The sequence below is a fragment of the Phaethon aethereus genome (genome assembly GCF_964289735.1).
Source record: "Phaethon aethereus genome assembly, chromosome: 2".
Taxonomy (NCBI): Eukaryota; Metazoa; Chordata; class Aves; order Phaethontiformes; family Phaethontidae; genus Phaethon; species Phaethon aethereus.
In genome coordinates this window covers 139,650,544-139,675,238 of record NC_138582.1, presented here as the reverse complement: position 1 = coordinate 139,675,238, position 24,695 = coordinate 139,650,544, and the positions used below count along the sequence as shown (strand labels likewise).

Below are 24,695 nucleotides of genomic sequence, written 5' to 3'. Positions count from 1 at the left end.
TGCTTCCCTAGAAATGCTGCCCAGAGAGACAGAAAAACACTGACTTCCCAGTGTCTGAAGGGTAGAGTCTCCTGCTGGTGGTACTCACAAGTTGCTAAATTTTTCACTTTTGTAGCTAGAAAGATACAACATCCTCTCTTAGTCCTCAGTTTCTAACATGTGATGGACAGGCTTCTCCTACATAATAGATATCCTATAATTCTCCACATCCTACTAACCTTTCTGTAAATTAGTTCCAGTTTGAGTTCACTTTGTCCCATCATGTCATCAAATACAGAAAGATGTGGTCTCTCCAGTACCTTTTTATAGGAAATTAAATCACCCTTATCTGTAGTAGAAATAGTTCACTTTATATATTATAGTAAGTAAGGTCTTTACAGCAAATTACGTGTCTTCTGTCAGATCAGAGAAGGTAGCTGATGGAAACAGCACAGAAGTCCTTCTTTCAATCCATATTTCTGTGTGCTTGAAATTTTAACTAGTTTTCCATTTACATCAATGAGCCTAAGACACTACATTTTCTTACAAGTCTTGTCTTGTTCTCAAGATGACCATGGCCACAGGAATACTATAACAATGTCCCAGTAATACACTTCTCCTCTTCATGACCAAACCACAACGATGCTTTGCAATCATCTTGTGATCAACTACCACACAAAGTAATTAATCTAACAATGACACTAGTCCCAGGGTACATCACACTGTACTCTACATTAGTGCGTTCCATTCCATTTCCATTTACTATAGTCCATAACGTCATCAAGCTTTTCCAGTATAATATTCAGATTTTTCTCCATTTTATCAACAATTCCCAAATTTGGTTTAGTGAGTTGATTCTAATAGTATTTATTTACTTCTTTTGACAAGTTTATTAGCAAAAATGCTAATGAGATTAGTCTCAAGACTGGTCCTAGACACGCTACTTTAACCTGAATACCTTCTTTTTCAGGACCCATTGCAGTCTCTCTGTTAGCTTAATAAAAAGTAATGTTGGTCATCTAAAGAAAAGTGAGCCCTCTGTGAATGGGGAGTACTGCTCTCAGTAACACACCTCCAAAAGCTCAACTGGCCTTTGACCCCAGAAAGTGAGGGGTTCCTACAAAACTAATCCTTTCAGTCTCTTGACTTTTTCACTGTTCTCATGTTCCTGCTGCCTCTTCCTAGAACAGCAGAAAAAGCAGAAAGCTTTTTAACTTCTCTGTGCTACAAAGGAAGAATAACTAGGTCATTAAAAAATCTAGTTCATTTGATTAGTTCTTCTTCCCTAGCTTTTTATTTTTCATTGTATTTTCATACGTGGTTTTAGGCTACGAAGCTTCTCAGGAGCACAGTCTTAGGTTGATGATCAGCTCTTTAACGATTTTTCTTGCAATTGCTGTAAAGTCACAATCACTTAAAGCACACTATAAACCTTATTCAAATTACAAAATCTTCAATTTTAAGCCTGCTACATATAAATGGTATTATATGGTTAAAGAAACAGCATTTAAAATTTTTTTCTGAGATGTGTTATTGTCATCTCAGAATAATACAAACCATGAGATCTCATTAGTAAGCAGAAATTTCTGTGACAAGTATGGAACAAGTTAATTACTTGCTCTTAACTTATTTTTCATATTCCTCTCAATTAATGTTAGAAAAATTATGTACTGTAAATGACAAAAATGAAATTCATCTAGTGAAAAAGTCTGCAAGCAGAAAAAGAGTGCACTTTGCTCACAGTTTTAAATATTTGTCTATTATCTGACAGAATAGCCACATGCAGTACTCATTAATAAGTGACATCCCAGTGGAAGCCTACAAAATAAAAGATACTGCTCCTATGCATAAGAGAAAAAAAAAATCAAAATAAGATTACTTACTTGATTAAGTATATCTTGTTTCTGTAACGCATGCAAGGAAAGAAAGAACACACATACATTAGTGCAGTGTTGTAACACTCAGGCTCTGTTTTTATAACAGAACTATTTTTGTTTGAAGGTTAGTGATGTAGATGAACAGGTTTAAGACATTAGATGGAATACCCCATTTTCTTGCATTAGCACATATGTCAAGAAAATGGTTATACATCAGCATTTTAGTCCTGATTAGAGAGTGCAAGGAATTTATTTTTAGCCATGCATGACCAAGAAAAACAAAAAAAGAAAGCAAATACAATGTTTGTCTTTCATCCCTATATACTTTAAAAAAAACCTAAAAAATTATTCGTTGCAAAGAATAGTTTTTAACAAAGTAACTTAATCAGAAGCAAATGCAATGATAAATTACTTTAACACATAAACTACAAAAGAAGGACTAAGGAGATCCTCCATCCTTTACTGGATGTGGGAGGAAACATAGTGACAAAGGATGAGAAAAAGGCTGAAGTACTTTAATGCCTTCTTTGCCTCAGTCTTTAACAGTAAGACCAATTGTTCATGGGGTACCCAGTCCACTGAGCTGGAAGACAGGCATGGGGAACAGAATGAAGCCCTTATAATCCAAGAAGAAATGGTTAGTGACCTACTATACCACTTGAACACACACAAGTCTATGGAGCCAGATAGGATCCACCCAAGAGTACTGTGGGAGCTGGCAGAAGTGCTCACCAAGCCACCTTCAATCATTTATCAGCAGTCCTTGCTAACCAGGGAGGGGCCAGTTCACTGGAAGTTAGCAAATGTGACACCCATCTACAAGAAGGGTTGGAAGGATGATCCAGGGAACTACCTACAGGCCTGTCGGTATAACTTCAGAGCCAGGGAAGATTATGGAGCAGGTCACTTTGAGTGCCATCACACAGCACGTACAGGACAACCAAGTGATCAGGCCCAGTCAGCACACGTTCATGAAAGGCAGGTTCTGCTCGACTAACCTGTGTCCTTCTATGACCAGACGACCTGCTTAGTGGATGAGGGAAAGGCTGTGGATGTTGTTTACCCGGAATTTAGCATGCGGCTTTGACACTATCTCCCTCAGCATTCTCCTAGAGAAACTGGCAGCGCAAGGTTTGGACAGGCGTACTCTTCGCCAGGTAAAAACTGGCCCTGGGGAACACCACTTGTGACTGGCCGCCAGCCGGATTTAACGCCATTCACCACGACTCTCTGGGCTCGGCTGTCCAGCCAGTTCTTTACCCAGCGAAGTGTAAACCTGTCTAAGCCACGAGCCACCAGTTTCTCCAGGAGAATGCTGTGGGAGACGCTGTCAAAGGCTTTACTAAAGTCCAGGTAGACAACATCCACAGTCTTTCCCTCATCCACTAGGTGGGTCACCTGGTCATAGAAGGAAATCAGGTTGGTCAAGCAGGACCTGCCCTTCATGAACCCTTGCTGGCTGGGCCTGATCCACTGGTTGTCCTGCAGATGCCCTGTGAGCACTCTCAAGATGAACCTCTCCACGATCTTCCCCAGTACAGAGGTCAGGCTGACAGGCCTGTAGTTCCCAGGATCTTCCTTTCAGCCTTTCTTGTAGATGGGTGTCACATTGGCAAGCCTCCAGTCTTCTGGGACCTCCCCTGTTAACCAGGACTGCTGATAAATGATGGAGAGTGGCTTGGCAAGCTCCTCTGCCAGCTCTCTCAGTACTCTCAGGTGGATCCCATCAGACCCCATAGAGTTGTGGGTGTCCAGGTTGCTTAACAGGTCCTTAACTGCTTCCTCCTGGATTTTGGGTGGGTTATTGTGCTCTCCATCCCCGTCTTCCAGCTCAGGGGGCTGAATACCCTGCAGATACCTGGACTGGCTATTAAAGACTGAGGTGAAGAAGGCATTAAGTACCTCAGCCTTGTCCTCATCCTTGGAGACAATGTTCCCCACCATATCCAGTAAGGGATGGAGATTCTCCTTGCCTCTCTTTTTGTTAATATATTTGTAGAAGCATTTTTTATTATCCTTTACGACTGTGGCCAGACTGAGCTCAAGCTCATCCTCACACCTTGCATCCTCACTCCTTATGCACTGATTAATACTAAGAGCTCTAGGTGGTTAGTAGGTAAGCAGGTAAAAAAGAAATTGTGATGCACTCCAACAGATCCCTCAAAAAGGATGATGACATTAGGACTACAAACACACAACAATGTGTACTTACTTCCCATTTAGATACAGTTTTCAGCTCCATCTGCCTTCCTAATTCTTGCTAGCCTATTCAGTGCTCCCCTCAAAGTGAAATGGCTAAATTTAATTAATTTGGATAAATCTCAAATGATGGAAAGGCTATTTATAATGACAGCTTTCCAGAAGGCTGATCTTAACCTACATACGTGTCTTACATCAGATATAAAATTTAGTCTTAATTACGTATCTGACATTGACTTATAGCAGAAGGTGGATGGGCAGAGGTACAGTAGCATTTGTAGAAGTTTTAGTCATCTCCCTTACACTGAAAGCAGAGAATAAAAGCTCCATAAATAAACTCCCTATACTGGATGACCTTCTGATAATCAGATACATCATTTCCACTAAGCCCAAAAACCACTGACTCGCCAAGGTATAAGATAATGGAAAAACAAACCAGATGACTTCAGGTAACATGCTTCAAATACCAATAGCTTTTATTTTGCTATTTGTGTCCCATTAAATCAGCTTGAGATAAAAAACTGCAATGGAGTAGAATAAATTCCTGAACCCTTTAAGCAAGGAGAAGCTTGAAACAGGATGGCTTTTTCTTAAGTACATAAATATATCACACGGCTAAACCTGCCATAGCTCTATGCCCCATGTGTATTGGTAAAAAACTGGCACTAACTTTTGGTAGAATATTGACAAGACTTGAAAAATACTTGGAGTACTTATGAGATAATGATCTAGGAAATAAAGTGCTAAAATAGAAACATGATGGTGTCCTCTACAAAACACAACAACAAAACAGAACTGCTGTCTATAATACGTGGAATTAAAAAACTGCACTGTGACTGGTATCAGCTGGACCAGTCAGTCTTTGTCATCTCATTTACAGATAATAATCAATTGCTTAAATAGTACATCCAACCCATGGAGTCCTCATCCGACCAGATACAATCAACCTGCAAATCTTTCTGTAAAGTTTAAGCACATAGCAGGTTGAATGCGTGTGAAAATATAGACACAACTGTGCAAAGGCAGTTTTGTCTGACTTGGAATGTTCACTCAACTGCAGAGGAAATTTCAGCCACTTTGCTTCCAGTTCAGCAGCTTATGGCATGAAACCTGAGCCAACAAATCTTACTAGATCCAAAGCAGCTTCGCTGCTAGCTGTGTTTTCCTTATGTTGCACTCCCTGAAGTCTAAGTGCTAAGCAGCAAAGTGCAAAAGCTGTCAGGGTTAGCTCGGGACCAACATCCACACAGTAGTAGTGAACAGCTCGATCCGTGCTGAAGACACTGAAGCCACTATAGAGTATCTGACTTGTATTCCCTTCTCCCCTTCCATCCTCCCATCCTGCTCACTGGCTTGGGTGCTCTGTTGCTCTATAATCCCTGGATGTATGAATGAATCCTACATTAGTAGGATTCTGCAAACAAATCACTGTGAAATGAAGAACTCCGGGAAATGTAATACAGAGCCACAGACTCGGCTCAAAACCAACTCTGTTTATTAATTCCATCTTTGCACAAATTCTGCCAATTCACCTGGCTTCAGTCAGAGCAGTTGTCCTAGGCACCCATATTGATCACTTTTTGCTGTGACTCATCCTCCACGTACCCCCAAATGGGAGGAATGACTTTTTTAACAAAGAGTAATCTCACAACTTTAAATAATTTAAATTTGTTTATATATAGACACTGATAATTTGATAATGTGTTACCTACATGGCAATATGTTATTTAAATATGCCTAAAATAACTGTGGTTTTTTGCACTTTAAAAGGTTACACTTCATAAAAAACCTGAAAACTTTGTATGATGACTGATAATAAGTGAAGAAATTCAAGAAAAAATGGGAATAATAAATTAGAATCATTTTATCACATACCCTAAGAGTACAAAGAAAACTGCAGAAGTAAAAAGTAAAATAAAAAAAGAGCAAGCACTGAATTTGTAAATCAACATGTCACATTTTTCTTAAAAAAAAAAAATTGTCTACTTTCTAACAGAAATCAGTTAAGGGAGGTTTTACAGCTTATATTACATGGGAGAATAAATCAGAAGATCACCGCATTCCTAACCTTTTATAAACTATAAGTATATTCAAGTAAATTAATGGAGATTTAAGCTGATAATTTACAAGATCAACTCATACTATTTCACTGAATTACAAAATATTTTTCTCAGAAACTGACTAAAATGACCAACATTATGCTTTACAAAGTTCAAAGTATCAAAGAATTTTTCAATACTTAATGAGTTATCACTACTTTACTTGACAATAATTCTTGATCTTATATTTCAGGACGTAAAAGACAAGTAATTTTCATAATGGCTAGCACATTTTTCTATCCTGAATTCCACATAATGCAAGCATAGTTAGAAACATTACTATTAGAAACATTACTGAAACATGTTTTTATTTAGCTACATTTTGAATCATATTAGGATGTGCTAAGCAGATACAAATTGCAATTGAGGATAACAACAGAAAACAATCTGGCTTTTTCTACCAGCCAAAAGAGAATATTTTGTCTAATAGTGAATCCATAGTGATAATGCATACACACACAGACTTTTGTCAGCTGAATTATTCATTTCATAAAAACATTCCAGAAAAAAATTTCCCTTTAATAATGGACATCCCACTACCAGAAGCAACATAAGAGAAACAGAATTTAAAAAGAAATCTTAACTGAACAGATTTTACTTTTCTATATTTTGAAAAGTAAAATTTGAAATTTGAAATTATGCTTAACATTTCCAATCATTAAAAAGAATTGGGAGGCATGTTAACCTTACCCTAAGTTTGGTGGTTTTCTGTGTATTTCTTAGAAAAGAAATTATTAAGCAGGTCTGTCTAATGTGATGTTTATAAAGTTTTGGTTCTTCAAAATATTCACATTTTTGTTTTCCAAACAGTTTCCAATACCCCAAACAGCAGATTTATAAATAATCTTCTATTTGAAATACTTAGATTTGCTACAACATTTGTAAATATTTTTCCCCACCATTTCTGATAATTGAAGAAAGAAAAAGAATTACCCCTTCAGGATTATATTTTGCTAACACACCACTGCCATGGAACTCTTCTAAGACATCCTTAATTTTCTTGGTGGAATCTGGATGAAGAATAAAGAGAGAAAAAATGAAAATACAGAAAACTGATTAACATAATATGAACTGTAATTAAAGAAACAACAACCAAACTGCTAATAGCCTTTCTCAATGCACATTAGTAATTTTCTGTAGCTGTATGAGAGCTGTGGGCACAAAGAAAATGAGAACATACTGTACCCTCTCACCGAATGTGTCTCTCCACACACCTTTTATTATCCAAATAAATTAATAAGCAAATAAATAAAAAAAATAGAAATGGACCACTTTCTAATAATTTTACAACAGTCTTGAGGTTTTCCAGGAATAACCATGCTTTTTTTGTTTCATATTTTGCCAGATATATTCTATTTAACTTTAAATTAGTATTATGCCTATGCAACTGTAATTAAGACAAAAAACTGTTATGTTAGTTATTAAAAATAAATTAAATCTTTTCTTTTAATTTTGTTCATATTCATCTTAGTCAAGTATCATTAAGATGGAAAATATTTTCTATTTCAGCAACAACACAACTATTCCCTTTTTTTTGTGCATGAGCTTAAAGCAGTCACATCCAAAAAGCATAACTAATTCCATATTTGAAATAACTGTCAGGAAAAAATGGTCTGCGGATGTAAATTCTGCTTTGGTTGTCCCAGCAAAACTCATCTCAAGAGATTTCCACGTTCAGGACAGGAGCTGTATTTATTATGAGCACCATGACATACAATTCACAGTCAAGGCAGAACCATTTTTCACAATCTTTTGTTCACAGCCATTCAATCATTTTTTCAGTTCATGTGACAGTATCCAAACTAACATGAATTTAGATCTTTTAAAATGCTATGAAATGACATATCGATATTTTAGTTCAAACGCCAACTGACAACCTTCTGCATGCATACTCTTCAACAGTGCTGACATTCCTCAGAAAAATTAATTCTCCTTCCTCAGACTCTAGTAGGCAAACTGGTATTAGGAACATGTTCCATCTTTAATAAGTTGACCTAAAAGGATATGAAGAGCATGATCATTTTCAACTTTCACTCTTATTTAGGGTTCACATTAAATAACAAAAAATAAAAAAACACCAAACAAAGGAAGAAATACAACTTGGAAAAGTTCAAGACAACTTGTAATGTCAAGACAACTTGCAAAAGTTGTCTTGGAAAGCTCTGTGCCAATAAAAATTAGAAACTCCAATAAAATAGCCTCAATTCTAATTTAAAAAAAAAACCAAAAACACAAAATCAAGTAAATGCTTTCCATCAAAAATACACACAAATTTCCAGAAGTAACTAGCAAGTTTTCCTAACATTTCTTCCTAAGTTTCCTAACTAGGAAATAACAACAATGCCATGGGTTCCATTATAGTTTATTCAGTCTGATCCAAATCATTTACATACTCACTGAAAAATGGTGGTGTAAACACAAGCGTCAAACTAGAACCTGTGTTCTCACTGTTACCTCCAAGTACAGATGTTCTGCATAACTCAGCAACTTAACCCTTTGTGAGCGGTGTCAGTAAATTCATAAGCACCACTCACGTTAAAATACAAATATGGTCTTAAAGTCCATTGGATAACTCTTATCTGTTTTTTAAATCAAGGACATATTCCTTCTTTGTCTAAGTATCTGTATGCCAAGCTTTCCTCAAGAGAGACAGTTTCTAAATATGTGTAGATATAGCACATAGCCTGTCACTGTAGTGCTTAAATCCCATCTTATCCGCAAAGCTATAGCTGGCACAGTATGAATTTCAAGTAGCTTTAAATATAAGATTTGTTTCGTGAAACATATCTCTCGGGTTTTTTTTTGTTCTCACAGTTTTATTATTTTTATTACCCACTAGCCCAGTGCTTTGGGCATTCACTCAAAATACAGAAGACCTTCAATTCTCCGTTCTGCTTGAATGGATTTAAACCCTTATCATTCAACCCGTCTTCTGTTGAAATTCGGTTAGAATGCAGTAGTGTTCATTTAGCCAAAGGGACGGAAGGAGAAAAAAGGGAAACTGTGGCCCAGGAACCAGAGTTTTCCTTGGATGAGGTGAGACATGGTTTCCCACCTCATGCTCCAGTGAGTTTGGGGCAGAAAAACAGGCTAGGCATGGTGTGGAAGACTGCTAACTGAAAAGCTATTACTAGTATACTGCAGAAAAATAGCTGGATTCCACACAGTGCTACAGAATTTTTTTTTTAAATAAAGACTTCAAAACAATAGATATATAGATGAGACTTGGGTTAATGTTGTATCATTTCAGAATAAAAGCAAAACAATTAAAATCATGACATTAGAAATAAGAAACCTGCATGTGTAACAGTAAAAGTGTCAAAGTGTCTCTTTTTTCTTTAACTGCCTTTCAGTCCTAGCAAAGATACTTTTGATATCTGAAGACAAATTTACATAGTAAGTTCAAAACCGTTTAAGATTTAGCCCACATCAAAAATTATGATTCATTTTTTAAAATGACTCAGCTTTAGGTAAGGAAGATTGAGCACTTAGTTGAGACTAGAATTTGGTGTGCCGTTTCTCCCATAATCAGAAAACACAAAACAGAAGGAAAGCTTTCCTAGATCACACACCTTGTCTACATTTTCTCCCCATGATCCTAGAAAAATTCTTGAAAAGAATTTATTCTTAAGGGGAAAAAAAAAGAAAGAAAGAAAAAAGTCAGACTTATAAGAAAGTTCATCTAAAATTCAGCATAAATCACATGCTATACACACAAAACTGTTTTACAATCTAAAAGGAAATAAGCACTAGAAAACAAAGACTGGATTATTATTAATTCCCTTATAAATCCAGCTACATTTTTCAATCTCAATAAAAATTGATAATAACCTGTAAACTTATCAGACTGTAACTAATTTTAACACCCACAATAAAAAATAGAGCAATAACCACTTTCGACCTCTATTCTCTTTATGTAAACATTACGTAATATGAAAAATATCACTGGCATCCAAAGTCCTTCCATGATCAAGTTCAGAATTCACGTATAGATGCCGCAAAAAGGTTTTCTATACATCTTGTTATGATTGGGGGGGGGGAGGTGCAACCTTCAATAAACAATTTTCTGCATGCCAGCAAAGCCTGACTCAAACTCAAAAGCCCTGCTTGATAGATAAACCAATGAGAAGCATGAGGAAAAACCCAGCACTCAGTTGGCATCACAATTTTTATATGGGTTCTTATATTCTGTGGACTTTTCTTTCTTTTGTGGATGCAACCATACAAAAATATGTGCATATATATAAAAATTTATAAATTATTTTTCCTTTTGAATAGTTTATTTTATTCAGAGAACTGCATAATGCTTTTGCTCAAGCAATAGCTATGCTTAATCTAAAGCTTTACTGGTCTAGAAATATCAGTGATGTTAATGGGCCAAGACTGCCAACAAACCTGTATGTAGCACCAAGGGGTAAAATCTGTTCCCTTTCAACAAAAAAAGTTGTTCCAGTAAGAACATGGTTCACCTAGTATGACTCAGTCTTGCAGCACATCTGTGTTGGTAAGACATGCCTGATGGTTGACAATGAACTAGGAAAAGGCAGCAACTTACATGTCCTATGCTTCCCACACATATGGCTGCAGGCTCAATGGCAAAGTTCTTTCAATATAGGTCACGCCTCAGTTTTGGTTTGGACTTTTAAGTGGTCTTTTGATGCAAATTTCACAAAAGAAACAAACATTTAAAACCTTAAGTGAAATAAACATTCAATTTTGGTTTTCTTGGAATTTAAAACCTATTGGGGCCTTGAAAAGAGTGGCCAGGCTGGGAAGGCAGTCACTATCCAGTGGTCTAAAGGAGACCTCCCCTCAACTAGTTCTTACCAACGGTTTGGGTAACAGTCCTTAAACCGGAGAATTTGAGTAAGTACACGTTTCAGCAAATCATGTTTCCATTGAATTCTGTGACAAACTATTAGGAAAAAGCTTCTTAGAAAGGCAGGCAGAATTGGATGATGCTGCCTAAATAAACACAGTGGCAAGCGACTTTTGCAAAGGGAAATGGAGGAGGTGGAAGAAGAGGCAGGTGAGGGAGGTGAGGACAGAGAAGGACAATCTCATCCTGATGCAGGAGCTGCCTCTTCCACCCATTTTCCCTGCTGGGGCCCTGCATCACAAGGAGGAAGATCGATCCATTTTATCCATTGCCATGGACTAAATGATACTTACACAGACAATCAAGGACTTGTTTGTGGAAAAAAAGCAATATTGACTGCATGTGCGAGCACATCTTTAGTCCACATTAATACAAAATGTCAACCAAATCCCACTTCCTGACAGCAGATGTTCAAATGAAAATATATGGCAAACAACAGGGATCTGTTGAGGGAGGGTTAATTTTTGTCTCCTAAGGGAATAAGCTTTAAAGGAAAAAATAAGTAGAAGATAAAAACGTACTCCAGGACTTGAGAGGAACTGCAGGTAACTCCTTTGTGTACTTAAAAACATTTTGAGAAGAAAAAGAACTAATTATTTTCTACATTTTAAAATTACTACAGCTAACTTAGCCTCTTTTTGGACTCCTTTGTCTCCTAACATTCATGAAATTAAGGCTAAAACAGTTTGAAAGATCCTCAGAGTGCATCTTTGAGAGCAAAGTTCAGGGTGTCAGGGTGCTGCAAGGGCTGGGGCTCCCTGGGGCTGAGACCCCACGGCTCTCCTGGGGCAGCAGGGCTGGGCCTGGCAGCCGGGGCCTGTCACACCGCCACTGATCACACCCAGCCCTGGGCATCGGGCACCTCCCTGGGGATGCAGCAAGCCTGAGGCTGTTGGCCCATGCATGGGACCGACTCTGAGGAGCTAGAGACCGGCCCTGCTGCGGGGCTGCCAGCCTCGGGGGGCTGGCATGGGGCCCTGGGCCAGAGGCAGGCTCTGGGAGCCCTGCGGGAGGCCAAGCAGGGACAGTCAGGCCTGGCAGTACCGTCAGGGCCTCCCTCATCCTAAGTGCATGATGTGAGAAAACCATGATACTACAAGTAATTCTAATACATTCAAAATGCAGTATTTGTGCAAGTAGTTAATATGCCATACTTCAGAAACAGCTTGCCCTGAGAGCGAGGAGGAGGTGCCTCGGGAGACCTCTCCTCAGATCCCATCACCCTGCTTGTGCCTGAAAACTAATACAAACCTTCAGCAAGTAACTTTGTGGCTCCTTCTTTCCCTTTTCTCATTTCCTGCTTATTTATAGCTGGTCACAATATCTGATGCAAGCTGCCAGCTCATAACCTTTCCAGTTAGAATGATGAAACCATTCTCTATTAAATTAAGGTAGTAATGCTACTGACAATATATTTCACCCCAAACACTAACTCTGAGCACTCAACTTTCTAACAGCAAAGAATCAAATTAGTTTGGTTTGAAATTTAGCATGTATTATTTCTGTGTTTAAGCAGAAATAGGGAAACGGCTTTCTAAGTTTGAGAATATTTGTACTGGTTTTGAAATCTCATTTAAAAAAAATACAGTAGTTCACTTGTTTCTATTTTCCCCAAAATAATTCCTTATAATTTTTAGTATGTGTACTTTGAACTCATTACCTATTTAACCTAAACGTTAACTGTGGCTTAAAAAATGTATTGAACAGGATATATGAACATTCGGTATATTCTAAGTACCTATGTACTTAAACATAGGTCTCTAAAGAAAAGTAAATAATTTTTGCAGTTATAAAAACAAGTATCTCAAAGAAGTGAAGTAAAAACGGCACAGGATTGCTCACATGCCTAAAATTAAGTATTTTGCATACTGTGTCAGAACTAAGAAGTATTTTGAAACTTTCCAGCTAATATGAAAGTAGATTCCTATTAATATTTTAAAGCAGTCCAGAAAATAACAAAAATTTAAAAATGATAAAAAATTAAGAAAGCGTTACCATGTAACATTTCCAAGCCTCTACAGGTAGGCATAAGGTACTTTATTTCTACTTAACATGTTATTCTTATGCCTGATATTTTTTCTATCAACAAACTTTAGCTGTCCCATCTACTCCTTCAAAATTACTTACTAAAAAGTAATTTTAAACAACTTACTAAAAAGCGGTACACAAGTTTCTCATATTTCCACATATATCCCAAACATAAAATTGCTGAAGGGGCTATGCAATACCAAGGCATGCAAATATGTTAAAAACTTGTGGGATTGAATTTACATTACCACTTAAATTATCACACATCATATGAAATACAGTAACTGTGCAAAGGGAAACTGTGAAGTACTTCAAGCTAACACATTTCACCTGCTCACTGTGAGGGTGAGTCAAAATTGGCAACATATTTTACCAAAGTACCATGGCTTCTTTTGGTTGCTTGCCTAACTTTAAAGAGCCTGGGGGAAGTTCCCTCAGGTGGTCTAAGTTGCTCTGTGCAGCTGGGGGTTGGTTTGTTGCTGTTTGTTTGTCTTCTCCTCTTGCCCCATTTCTTTATGAGCAGGCTGTCTTAAAGCCTCTGATTCACTGCAAGACATAATTCCAAAGCTACATCTAATTCTTCCATGCAGCACAGAAAATTCTTGAAATGGTTTTGTACTCTTCTTGAAGCAGGAAGATTTAAGGTTACTTTCCCCCCCCCCCATTTTGCTTTATCATGTTTCTTGCTTTCAAAGTATCACATTCATTTTACTCTTACAAAGTTTTAAAGGTTTATACAGTGACAGTTCTTGACATCCTATGTACTGAAACTGTATTTCAGAGATTAAATTTTAGTTCTTTTGACATTGGAGGCAACACTACTTCTGATTTTTACCTAAGGCAATTTTCTTACCATACAATAATTTATTATCTTATGAATAAGGGAATATAAATATTGAATCAAGGGATTATTTTTAAAACTAAAAATCCAACTCAATTTGGTTTTCTTTGTCTTATGGGTTTCTGATCCATTATGACACATCCATCTTCCACTTCAAGATGTATTTACTATTGCAAAGAAATGTTATTAAAAACCAAAATCTGCAATACTTGCAATCATTACTCTTTATTATAGTTTATCTTGGGAGCAAAGGCTTTAGAGTCAAATACTTACCTAGACCATAAAACTAAAAGAATTAGCAGCACAACTACACATTGCTCAGGATCTTGAGCTACAAATGATGAAGGGTCCTGCACTTGCTGAAGATATGTACTAGTAATAAACTGTTTTGCTCTTTGTCTGTTCTAAATACGGTTCCTAAAACTTTTGTTCTTTGTGATCACGTGCTTGATGTAGTAGTGAAGAGCAGACGAAAAAGTGTTCGCTAGAACCTGGTCTCCTCAGGACTCAGAGAAACAAGCCTTGACAACTCTATCAAAAATTTGTCAACATTTGTTGGCAATCAAAACTATCAAAAACTCTCACTGTAGCACTGTTATTGTACACTGTTATTTTGGCATGCCCAAAATTCTCTGTTGCCCAACTAGTTTGGGTGTGTTGCTAAGAATGTTGATAAGCCCTTGCATTTTAGTTTATATATACATGCACATATATACATATGTTCAATTTGGTGAATTCAGATCAATTTTTGCAATCAGTAAGATATTACCTGATCTAACCTATCAAATTTCCATAAAAATTAGCTTAAGGTGGCCATATACAGTCTGGGGAAGGGAAAGAGAAAATAAATAAATCTTTGACCAGCATAAACAGATTTAGCCACCTGGGGCATTACACAATATTTCATATTTGTTAAAATTGTGCTCCAGTTTACATAAGAAATTGCTTGAAGGTTCATGACTCTATTCTCCTGACCTAATAAATAAATAAAATCATTATTGCTTATATAAAGCCTCTCCAATTTGTATTTCATTTGTAGAAGATTTTTAAATTTGTGTGTGTTGAAAGTTTTGAAACTGCAACAGCAGTTCTAATTTTCTGCTGTTTCTGCTGAGAATCTTGCCATAATCCCATTTTGGATACAATCTTTAAGTACTTATAATATTGCAGGTGTTGAGTCTATGGAAATATTAATAACAGAGAAAGTTTAAAGTTAGTCACTGAAAAAATAACAGCTGTGTTGCCCATAGGAATGAGCTGCTAAGTAGATCTGCCTAGAAGTCACAGCCTCCCAACCTTAATTACAGAGACACAGTCTGATGCAGAGATTGTTTTGACTGTGGTATTTACACACTTAGCTACCTTATAAGGCTACTGAAAAAGCATACTGCTAAGTAGATAGAATTAAAAAATAAAAAGAAAAAAGGCTACAGACTGAGCAGTAAAAATCAAAAGTCTCAATTCCAGTTCAAGATCTAACTTTTGGGATAATATTGTTCTCCTAATGCCCAGGAACTTGAAGTTTAATGAAATAAAGGACTGATGAGAGGCTACAAGTTTGTCTTAATTGTATATTAGGAAGATTGGGAGTTTTCCTGTTTCTGTTACTACAGCAAAGCAACTCAGTATTTATATTATACCTTCATACATTAACTAAGGTTAATACATGCCCATTTATCTTAACAAGTGCCATTGCAAACCTATTCTGGGAAGTCTGCTTTATGTTCATTGCTCTGAGAAACAACAATGTTTCAAGTACTACTTCCATAAATCTCCTAGCTGTGGAGTTCAAAATTTAAACAATTCTGTTTCCATCTAAACCAGCTCTGTGTCCCAAGTTCGGTTACAGTTAAACAGGTCTTTTACAGCATTGCTATAGTAAGTCTATTTTTGTCAGTATTCAATACTTTCTTCTATTAATTAACTGCTTTATCGCATCAATTTTTAAGAGACTCTATGAACAATACTGACCATAACAGACAACACTTGAGAAACGGGAGAGAATTACTATGCATGGACATCAAGGAAAGGAAAGCTCATAAAATCAGTTTATGTTCCTGGAGAGCTGTGTTCTATTGATCTTTGCTTGATGCATCACAAATCCTTTCCCTTTCACTACAAATACATCAGACCTGAAGTCTATATCTGGCTTAGTTTGAAGGGATTTAATCTTCAGCCTTCAGCTAGAAGAGGACAATTCTTTGCTCATTCCAGGACTCTCCAAGGAGACAGCTAGCAAGAATAAACCCTATAATAGAGTCCATTGATAAAAGCAGCATTAAATCCTACTCCCAGGACTGTTTGTGACTTTATCCAGTGACATTTTAATGTTTAAAAAAAACAGTCCTCAGAGAGGGATACTCCAAAGAAGACTGCATTTTCATGGAAACTTACCTGGCAAGGTAATAACAGTATTCAGATAAGCAGCTCCATCAAGCAAGGTTATAGGGCTCTCTAATACTCCTAAACAATATCTGCATAACTATGTAATTTAAGCAGTTTAATACACTTTTGTTAGTTGCCCTCTGCAGGTTTAGAATCCAAGCCCATTTGCTTTCTTAAGTTTTATTTCTTTCTCTGCTATCGCTTTCTGGAATTCCCCATTCAGCTAATAAAACAAGAACAGAACATATAAGTTCTCAGACATCTTTGTTCTAGTCCCCGAGAAATATCTTTAATCCTAAAATTATCCTGTAATCAGTTTTCCATGGTTTTATCCCATTAATATGGTCTTCATTTATATTTTCCCACTACTTAGTTCATTTTTCTCCAATCTTATTCCTCAGGACAGACGTTTACTCTTTTGTGTGCTACCACCAATTATTAGTTTGTGTGTGATGGTCATAGTAGTACACATGTATCTGTGTTTTGAAATTTGTCTGTCCGGCCCTATAAGCTTACCTCCTTGTCTTTGAAAGAATCAAGGTTTTTTAGTTTAGGGAAATGCAAAATGGATTGCTTTCAACAAATCCAAGTCATAGTGAAAACAGACCTTTATTCAAAGGGAATTGTCTTGAGAAAGGAATGAGAAGTACTACAGATCTAGACTGATTTTTGCCTTAAAAAAAATGATTATGTACTGTTGGATAAATATACTAGAACAAATGAACAAAGATGTAATTATGAAGGCATCACGTGAAAAGGATGGAAGCCAAGTGACTTGTACTTATTAAACAGGTTTAGTCATGGAGCATGCAGAAAAAAAGATATATATGATGGACATCATGAAAGAAACCAACCACCTACCAAGCAAAAAACCCCACCAAATAAACTGGGAAAAATGCAACTTATATGCATTTGTGGTATAACTTAACTGAGAGAAGGGTAAAACAAAATTGTATGAATTCTGAATAGAGAATCACAGAATCATTAAGGTTGGAAAAGACCTCTAGGATCATCAAGTCCAACCATCAACCCAACACCACCATGCCCAGTAAACTATGTCCTGAAGTGCCATGTTCACATGTTTTTTGAACACTTCTAGTGATGGTGACTCCACCACCGCCCCGGGCCGCCTCTTCCAATGCTTGACCTCTCCTTCAGTAAAGAAATTTTTCCTAATATCCAATCTAAACCTCCCCTGGTGCAACTTGAGGCCATTTCCTCTCATCCTATCGCTAGTTACTTGGGAGAAGAGACCAACACCCACCTTACCACAACCCCCTTTCAGGTAGTTGTAGAGAGCAAAAAGGTCTCCCCTCAGTCTCCTCTTCTCCAGACTAAACAACCCCAGTTCCCTCAGCTGCTCCTCATAAGACTTGTGCTCCAGAGCCCTCACCACCTTCGTTGCCCTTCTCTGGGCTCGCTCCAGCAACTCAACATTCTTCTTATAGTGAGGGGCTCAAAACTGAACACAGGATTCGAGATGCAACCTCACCAGTGCCGAGTACAGGGGCACAATCACTTCCTTACTCCTGGCCACACTATTTCTGATACAGGCCAGGATGCTGTTGGCCTTCTTGGCCACCTGGGCACACTGCTGGCTCATATTCAGCCAGCTGTCAAACAGCTTTCCGCCGGGCTGCTCTCCAGCCACTCCCCCCCAAGCCTGTAGCGTTGCATGGGGTTGTTGTGGACAAAGTGCAGGACCCAGCACTTGGCCTTATTAAACCTCATACAGTTGACCTCAGCCCATCAATCCAGCCTGTCCAGATCCCTCTGCAGAGCCCTCCTACCCTCTAGCAGATCAGCGTTCCCACCCAACTTGGTGTCGTAGTAAGAGTGCTTCTTACCTACAAGAATACCAAGAACTATGCCAAATAAGATAAAGAACTTGTTAAATAAGTACAAAACTTTCAGAGTTAAGTTATGTTAACTTGGGGTTTATTTCTGATGTTTCCAAGACAGTAAATCATCTTAAATGCATTTCTGATATTCACAAGGGATCTTTTTTAGCCATCAATTAGTGTTCTATGTTATTTATTTGGATATTTAACCAAGGGTTTGGGCCACGAGAGGAACCACTTCCTGACTCGCCAAGCAAATTTTATTTTATTAAAAATATTTCTATTGCCTTTGCCAGGTCATTACCAAAGTTATTGAAAATGTCTCTACCAAGGGAAGGTTTTGTCTACTTTGAAGTCAAAATTTGCAACTGTGGCTCCTTTATTCATACCCAAATGATTTGGCGTAGAGATAAAAGTACAGATGTATCAGCACAGACCTCATTTTCACAGATTTTAAAAAGTATACTGACTTCCTCCGTGTCAAAAATTTATTCTTGAGGTATCAAAAGCGGCTAAAGTAAGCCAGTTCCTTTAAAGCTGTGTAGAGAGACAATCACTGTGACTATAATGTGACCATACTCTGAGTTAGTTTTACTTCTGCATACTTATATCATCAAATTTTTACTACCACTCTCCTCTATAGAAACATGCAGCCCTATGATAGGTCTATTATAAAATGGCACAATGCATATACTGTACCGATTCATTCCATGGAAAGGACCATTACAGGTTAACACCCACTATGGACAGTTACTATAAGTACAAGACTGATTAAATCACTAATTTTTATAAAGTAATTTTGTCATTTACCTGTCATTATGGTCAGAACATCTTTTAGCAATTTCTGGCAAGCTCACTAAGAATTTCCTCACCAAAATTTGTTTCCAAATCACAAATTAATTCCCCATTTTTGGTTAGGTCTTCCGTAAATCATCCCTGCCACAAATCCTGTCAAAAATCAACAACCTTTGGAGCAAAAATCATTTACCTTGCCAATCCATAATATTACAGCTTAGGTAAAAAACATTGGGAAGGAGATAAACAAATCTTTTTCTTTAAAACATCTTTTCTGTCACCTATGCTTCAAACTACAAAGATATGCCCCTATGCTAAATTCAATGAATATTTAGAAGAAAAAGATAAATGTCTACTGTAAGCTTAATATAAAAAACATAAGCCCTCAAATACACACATTATAACAACATTAAGTTATCTAGCCTAGTAGCAAAATACCAGTAACATGACACTGGCATTCATCAACTTAATGTTGCCACGGGCAAAAGGCAACATAACAGTAATGAACTAACAACACTCTCTTCCTAACCCATCCACTTCTACCTCAGTATGCTCACACAGGACAGGTTTGTTTATTTAATTTTATAGTGTTCAGTTAGTAAGATTAACAATGATACAGTCCAGAGCATCTAAGATCAAGATAATTTCAGCAAAGATGATCTGTCAGAGCAACAGCAGGCAGAAAAGACATGCAAAGGAAAGAAGGATGAAGAGTTAATCACCAAAAAGGATAAAACGAACAAGAGAAGACAAAGAAAAGATGAGAAGAAGGAAAGATAGGAAGAAGCAGATGAGACTTCAAAAATAGCAAGGCAAAACAGAAGAGGGAAGAAAAGTTGGTTCTTCTGATCTTCTTCCCTTCTTCACTTCATTTGCTCCATCATACCTTTTCTTTCAAGTTGTAACTAATGTATCTCAAAGAGGAAAAACTCTCAGAAATGCTCTATCACTTACAAAGACCTTAAAGAATCTAAAAGTATGATCTCATCATTTTCCAAGTTTCCAGAAATCTTAACTTTCTCATGATCTGAAAACATGACATTCTTTACTGAATTGAAGATACTCCATTGAATGGATGGAGTATTTTCCTCTACATGAGGAAAAAACCCCAAACATTACAAGTTAGTATCAGAGCATTCAAAAATAGGAAATTATAGTCACAAGCAGAACCTTAACTTTTCTCAAATTTTTGTGTTCGTTGTTAACTTGCAGCTGAACATTCTAAGTGTTTCATAAGTCTGATTATTAAAAATATTTAACTGTAGTAATATGTTAACAAAATAGTTCAATTTAAGCAAAGAAAAAGAGGAAAGAGGATGACTGGGAATAAATTTATTTAAAAACCTGGGGAACAGACTAGCTGAGAGAGAACTACATTCCAATTCCAGTGGAGTTACATTCCAAGTAAATGGAAAAGCAAGCCTTCTGTGAAATTTTTGATGCAACTGCTTGTGGAGATCAAGCTTATTAGGCATAGCTTGCCTTGGTTCAGGAAAAGTTGAGGAAAAGGAAAGTTGGTCGAATCAGTGCAAGACATCAGAGGGTACAAAGGAAAGAAAACCAAAACTAGACTTCAGGGGCTTCAGAGCTTTGTCAAAGGATGGTAAAGGAAATGTTTTAGACTTTTCCCTTGCTTTTCAAGCTGGGGTCTTCCTTTCCTGTGTTATATCCTGTTTCAAAATTAGAAAAGGCAAAACATTTGAATACCTCTGTTGTAAAAATGCTGCTCTAGAACATTTTAACCCAAGGCATCTGTTCTTGAAAAAAAGACATTGGAAGTCCTGGAGACTGCCAGGCATGCAGTAAGTGCAATACACAGTAGACAACATCTTATTAAAAGAAATCAAGACATTTCATCTCAAGGAAAGATAAACTGTAATGTCTATGGGGATAAGCTGAGCAGTATGGTTTTCCTTAAGCAATGGTACCATGCTTTATTACAACCTATCATATGTTTTAAATACCACTGTATAGACAAACATAAAACAACTGTAAACCAGAACTTACTGAATGCTATTTAGCAGGTAACATGCTTCCCTAACAAATATAATTAACAATAAATATAGGATATGTCATTTTTGCTTGGCATTTACGATGATCCATGCCATGCTGGGCTGTTCCACTTCTCCTGCAGCCCCAGCCCCGTATGTTCTTGTTCATTCTCTTACAAGGTAAATTCTTAAGCTTGGATGGGGTCTCTGATTAGGCATATAAGCAAATTGTAGCCACATTTATGCTCAAGTTTCTTACAGAGCAATGACGTGGTTTTGTTCTAATGCTTTTCTAATACCATGTGCGCATGGTAAAATAGAGCTTATCGCAGACTGTGCGTTTAAAAAATGACAAGAGAATAAATGACTGACTAGCTTTCAATATGTATGAGATCATGGTTTCAAGATAAGTCATATAATAACAACACAGTCTCCTGAAAGTAGTGACGCACAATCCTCTGCACCATTAAGAAATATGCCAGACCCTTGTCAGAATATCTTAGTGTCACAGAGTGCAAACCAGAGAATATATTCATAAGTCACAATAAAATAAAGAATCTATGATTTACACCCATCTTCTGTCTTCTCACAACTCTAAATCTGAAAAAAAAAAACAACAAAACAACCACCACCCAAGATAAGATATGGATAGGAATATAAATAAAATGGCTAGACAGGAGGATAACTTATTTTAGACAATAAAGTAAAGGTTGAAATTTTTGAGCTGCCTTCAGAAACAAGATCACCCACATCAAAATCCTAAGGCAATACAGATATCTCTCTTGAATGATTTTACTTGTATTTAAACGTTACATTTAATATAACATTGTGCAAACTATTTGCTTTTGTCCCATCAAAACAACCTGATAAAATTTGTGGTAGAAATTTCCTTTGTTAAAAAGAAAACCAAATGCTGCAGTAGACAACATATTCCCACAAACCCAAGCTTTATATTCTTTCACAATTAGATTTCACGTTACTTTTTTTTCCCCAATATTGAAATATTTAATTCTGTAAACACATAAATGTTTCACCGCAATGTTTTATCAAAAGAATCTGTTGTTCTGTGTGCCTACAAATAGCACTATTACTCTGATTAACTTGAATCAGGTGCTGGAGGAATTCTAGAGCTCCTGAAATAAACTGAAAATAGATTCCAGCTGTGCTGCTGCACCAGCTTACTGCTCATTTCTAGCTTAGGAATCTTTGCAGTGTAAAGCATAGCACAAGCATGTTGCTTCTCTGGGAAATTCCCAAACATGACAGCCTTTTCTTCTCCTAAGAAGATCCGAGACAGCGTCCACAACGTCGGTACACACACAGAGCCCCTTTTGATTCTACGCAGGTTCTTTTTTTCACCCATGAGCGTTCGTTCCCTTGCCAAACAGGGTGATAAGGATGGCCTTAAGCAGAAGGGGAGAGCTGTTTGTGTGGGGACTGGACATGGCACTGCTGCAAGAGGATGGTGGAGAGATGAAGGGGGAGGACAGGAATCCTGGCAGGGAAGGGGTGGAAATGGGGACACCCATCTGAAATGGGTAGGGGTGACACTTGCTAAACTGCTGCTGAGAGCATGAAGAAGGAGGACAGCCTGAAGGCAGCTGGAGCTTCTCAAAAGCTCAACAAAGCAGCATGTTAGCAAAGTCCATGCCGGCGCTGGACTCACGCTGCGTACAGAAAATACACCATTTTCTTGCTATCAGAATTCAAGTCATTCCCTGGAAACTTTAATCACAAATACAACGATGTGCATCATACGGAGTTAATTATAACCACAAAAAAGCAGGAAAATCAGAATGAAGGCTTCCTCTTCAGCCTGCTGTGTGTCCTGTGAAGGCACTGAGCACTTTACAAAGATCAAAAATTGACCTCTGGCCAATTTTAAAGGGAACAGCTATAATTCAAGTTGTTTAAAAGCTTGCGTGCAATTCAGTAGATAATTTGAATACAGAAAAACAAATACAAATTTTATAAAGCATTACTTCTTACTTTTCTGAAAACACAATGAATGAATTCCTCCACCAGAGGAATACTGTATATTTTTCTATTCTCACCTTACCTTCTTCCCAGTTCTGTAGCTTTTCTCTTTATTCCAACCCTCACATAAACCCTTGATCATTTCACACATACTACCTTCCTTACCATTAAGTTTTCCTTCCTCTTGGACTTTATTTTTGCATTATTTCATCCAAAATGTCTCCAATCTTCTTAGTTGCTACTGCTTTTTTCGCCTGTGCTTCCTAGTTACTTATGTTTTATTCCAGGTGGCTACACACTTGCAAACCTTTAATCAAAATAACTACCTAATGAAAATTAGACCTTATCTGCCTGCCTCTTTGTTCACTCCCTCCATGTTTGTACTTGATCTGCACCATTTTTTAAGGCAAAGGGTTCACGTAATTTTAAAAATCTACAATGTTCTTACTGTGATTAAAAATAGAGAAAGCATGATAGAATGAAATGGGATGGTCTTTTCAGAAAAAATATTGATAATTAATTAATTTCATAGAGAACAGTGATGCATGCCCTGTACAAATTAACATTGTTAAAACAAAATTTAATTTTTATGAGTCAGGAAGATTTAAAATTAATTTTCTCAGTTTTTTCAAAACTCCAAAAACAGACTGCTAAAAAACACTTAGATGTTTTAAGATGTTATTTGAATTTCCAGACCTGAAAATGTAAAAGGAGCAGAACATTCTACATTCCCCTAAAATGACTGTTAGAATTACTAGTTCAACAGCATTACTGCGTAAAATTTCAAAATGCAACTGGATGCCAACCAAAAGAGCCATTTGAAAAATCTGGGCTCTGAGAACAAGCTCCAAAGCTATCTACTGATGGTTATTTGGCAAGGGCTGGGAGTATCCATTTTTACAAAGCTCCATTGATCATTGAAGTTATGCAGCATAAGCCACCAGATCTTTATCTAAGACTAAATATGTATAGTGGGGGAGAAAAAAAAACAATATGTATGCAAAGAAAATATTTTTTTCCAAATTACATGGAAGACTATTACTAACATTAAATTGAAAATATCAATAAAAACTAGGAATCTCTCCTGGTGAAGTGTTGTTTCATGAAGGATTAGGACAAGACTGATGTTCTCCATAACTGTTAAAACTAAAAACTGATTAAGAAAAAATGCATAGTGAAAATAATAAAAATCTGCTATGATGAAGGACTTTGTTCTCCTTCTCCTTTTGGGAAAGGAATGAAAATGTTTCCTATTTCTTCCATCTGTTTTGTTTTTACACGACAACTACTAGTGGTTTGTAATAACTAAACAGGTGGAAGAAACGGGAAACATTTCCTTTCTTTCACAGAAGGAGAAAGAAAATGAGGAAGAATCCACTCCTCAAAACAGAATAGGGCATTGAGACAGCACTTACGGAAAAGACTGAGCAAGTAAACACAGGCATTTAGTAATACAGAAATCAAATCCCCAGAGATATTCCACAATCTGTAAAACACAGCAGATGATTAACACTTCTAAGCTAAAACTAGCTGAGAACTGTGGGTGTATGTTTTATTATATCACTCTTCGTTTTTTAAAGATAGAGGTATGGGTATGTGGTCTGTAAGAAGCTTGGCCTGAAAACACTAGCATGCTCTTAAAGACAAGTTCATAGTGATGTATTAATAGCCTGAATAAGAGGATCACTTATAAAAACTCACCTGCTGCTATATACAAGACTAATCACAATTAAAAACGCTAATGGAGTTTGCCTTAATTACCACCTCAGAACACCACACATACCACTCTTTGGCACTATAATTT

At 37.0% G+C, this 24,695-nt stretch overlaps 1 protein-coding gene across 4 annotated transcripts in view; it reads right to left on the bottom strand.

The window, feature by feature from the left end:
* The window catches only part of DGKB (diacylglycerol kinase beta), a gene marked incomplete at both ends in the record, with an annotated part of 334,143 nt that overhangs the window by 295,237 nt on the left and 14,211 nt on the right, over positions 1–24,695 (bottom strand). For 2 of the 4 annotated variants that reach the window (XM_082014573.1, XM_082014575.1), the window contains 2 exons: positions 1,863–1,883; positions 7,088–7,164. In XM_082014573.1, coding sequence (XP_081870699.1) covers positions 1,863–1,883; positions 7,088–7,164 — 98 coding nt within the window. The remainder of the gene's footprint in view (positions 1–1,862; positions 1,884–7,087; positions 7,165–24,695) is intronic. The other 2 variants (XM_082014574.1, XM_082014576.1) reach the window with 1 other exon arrangement.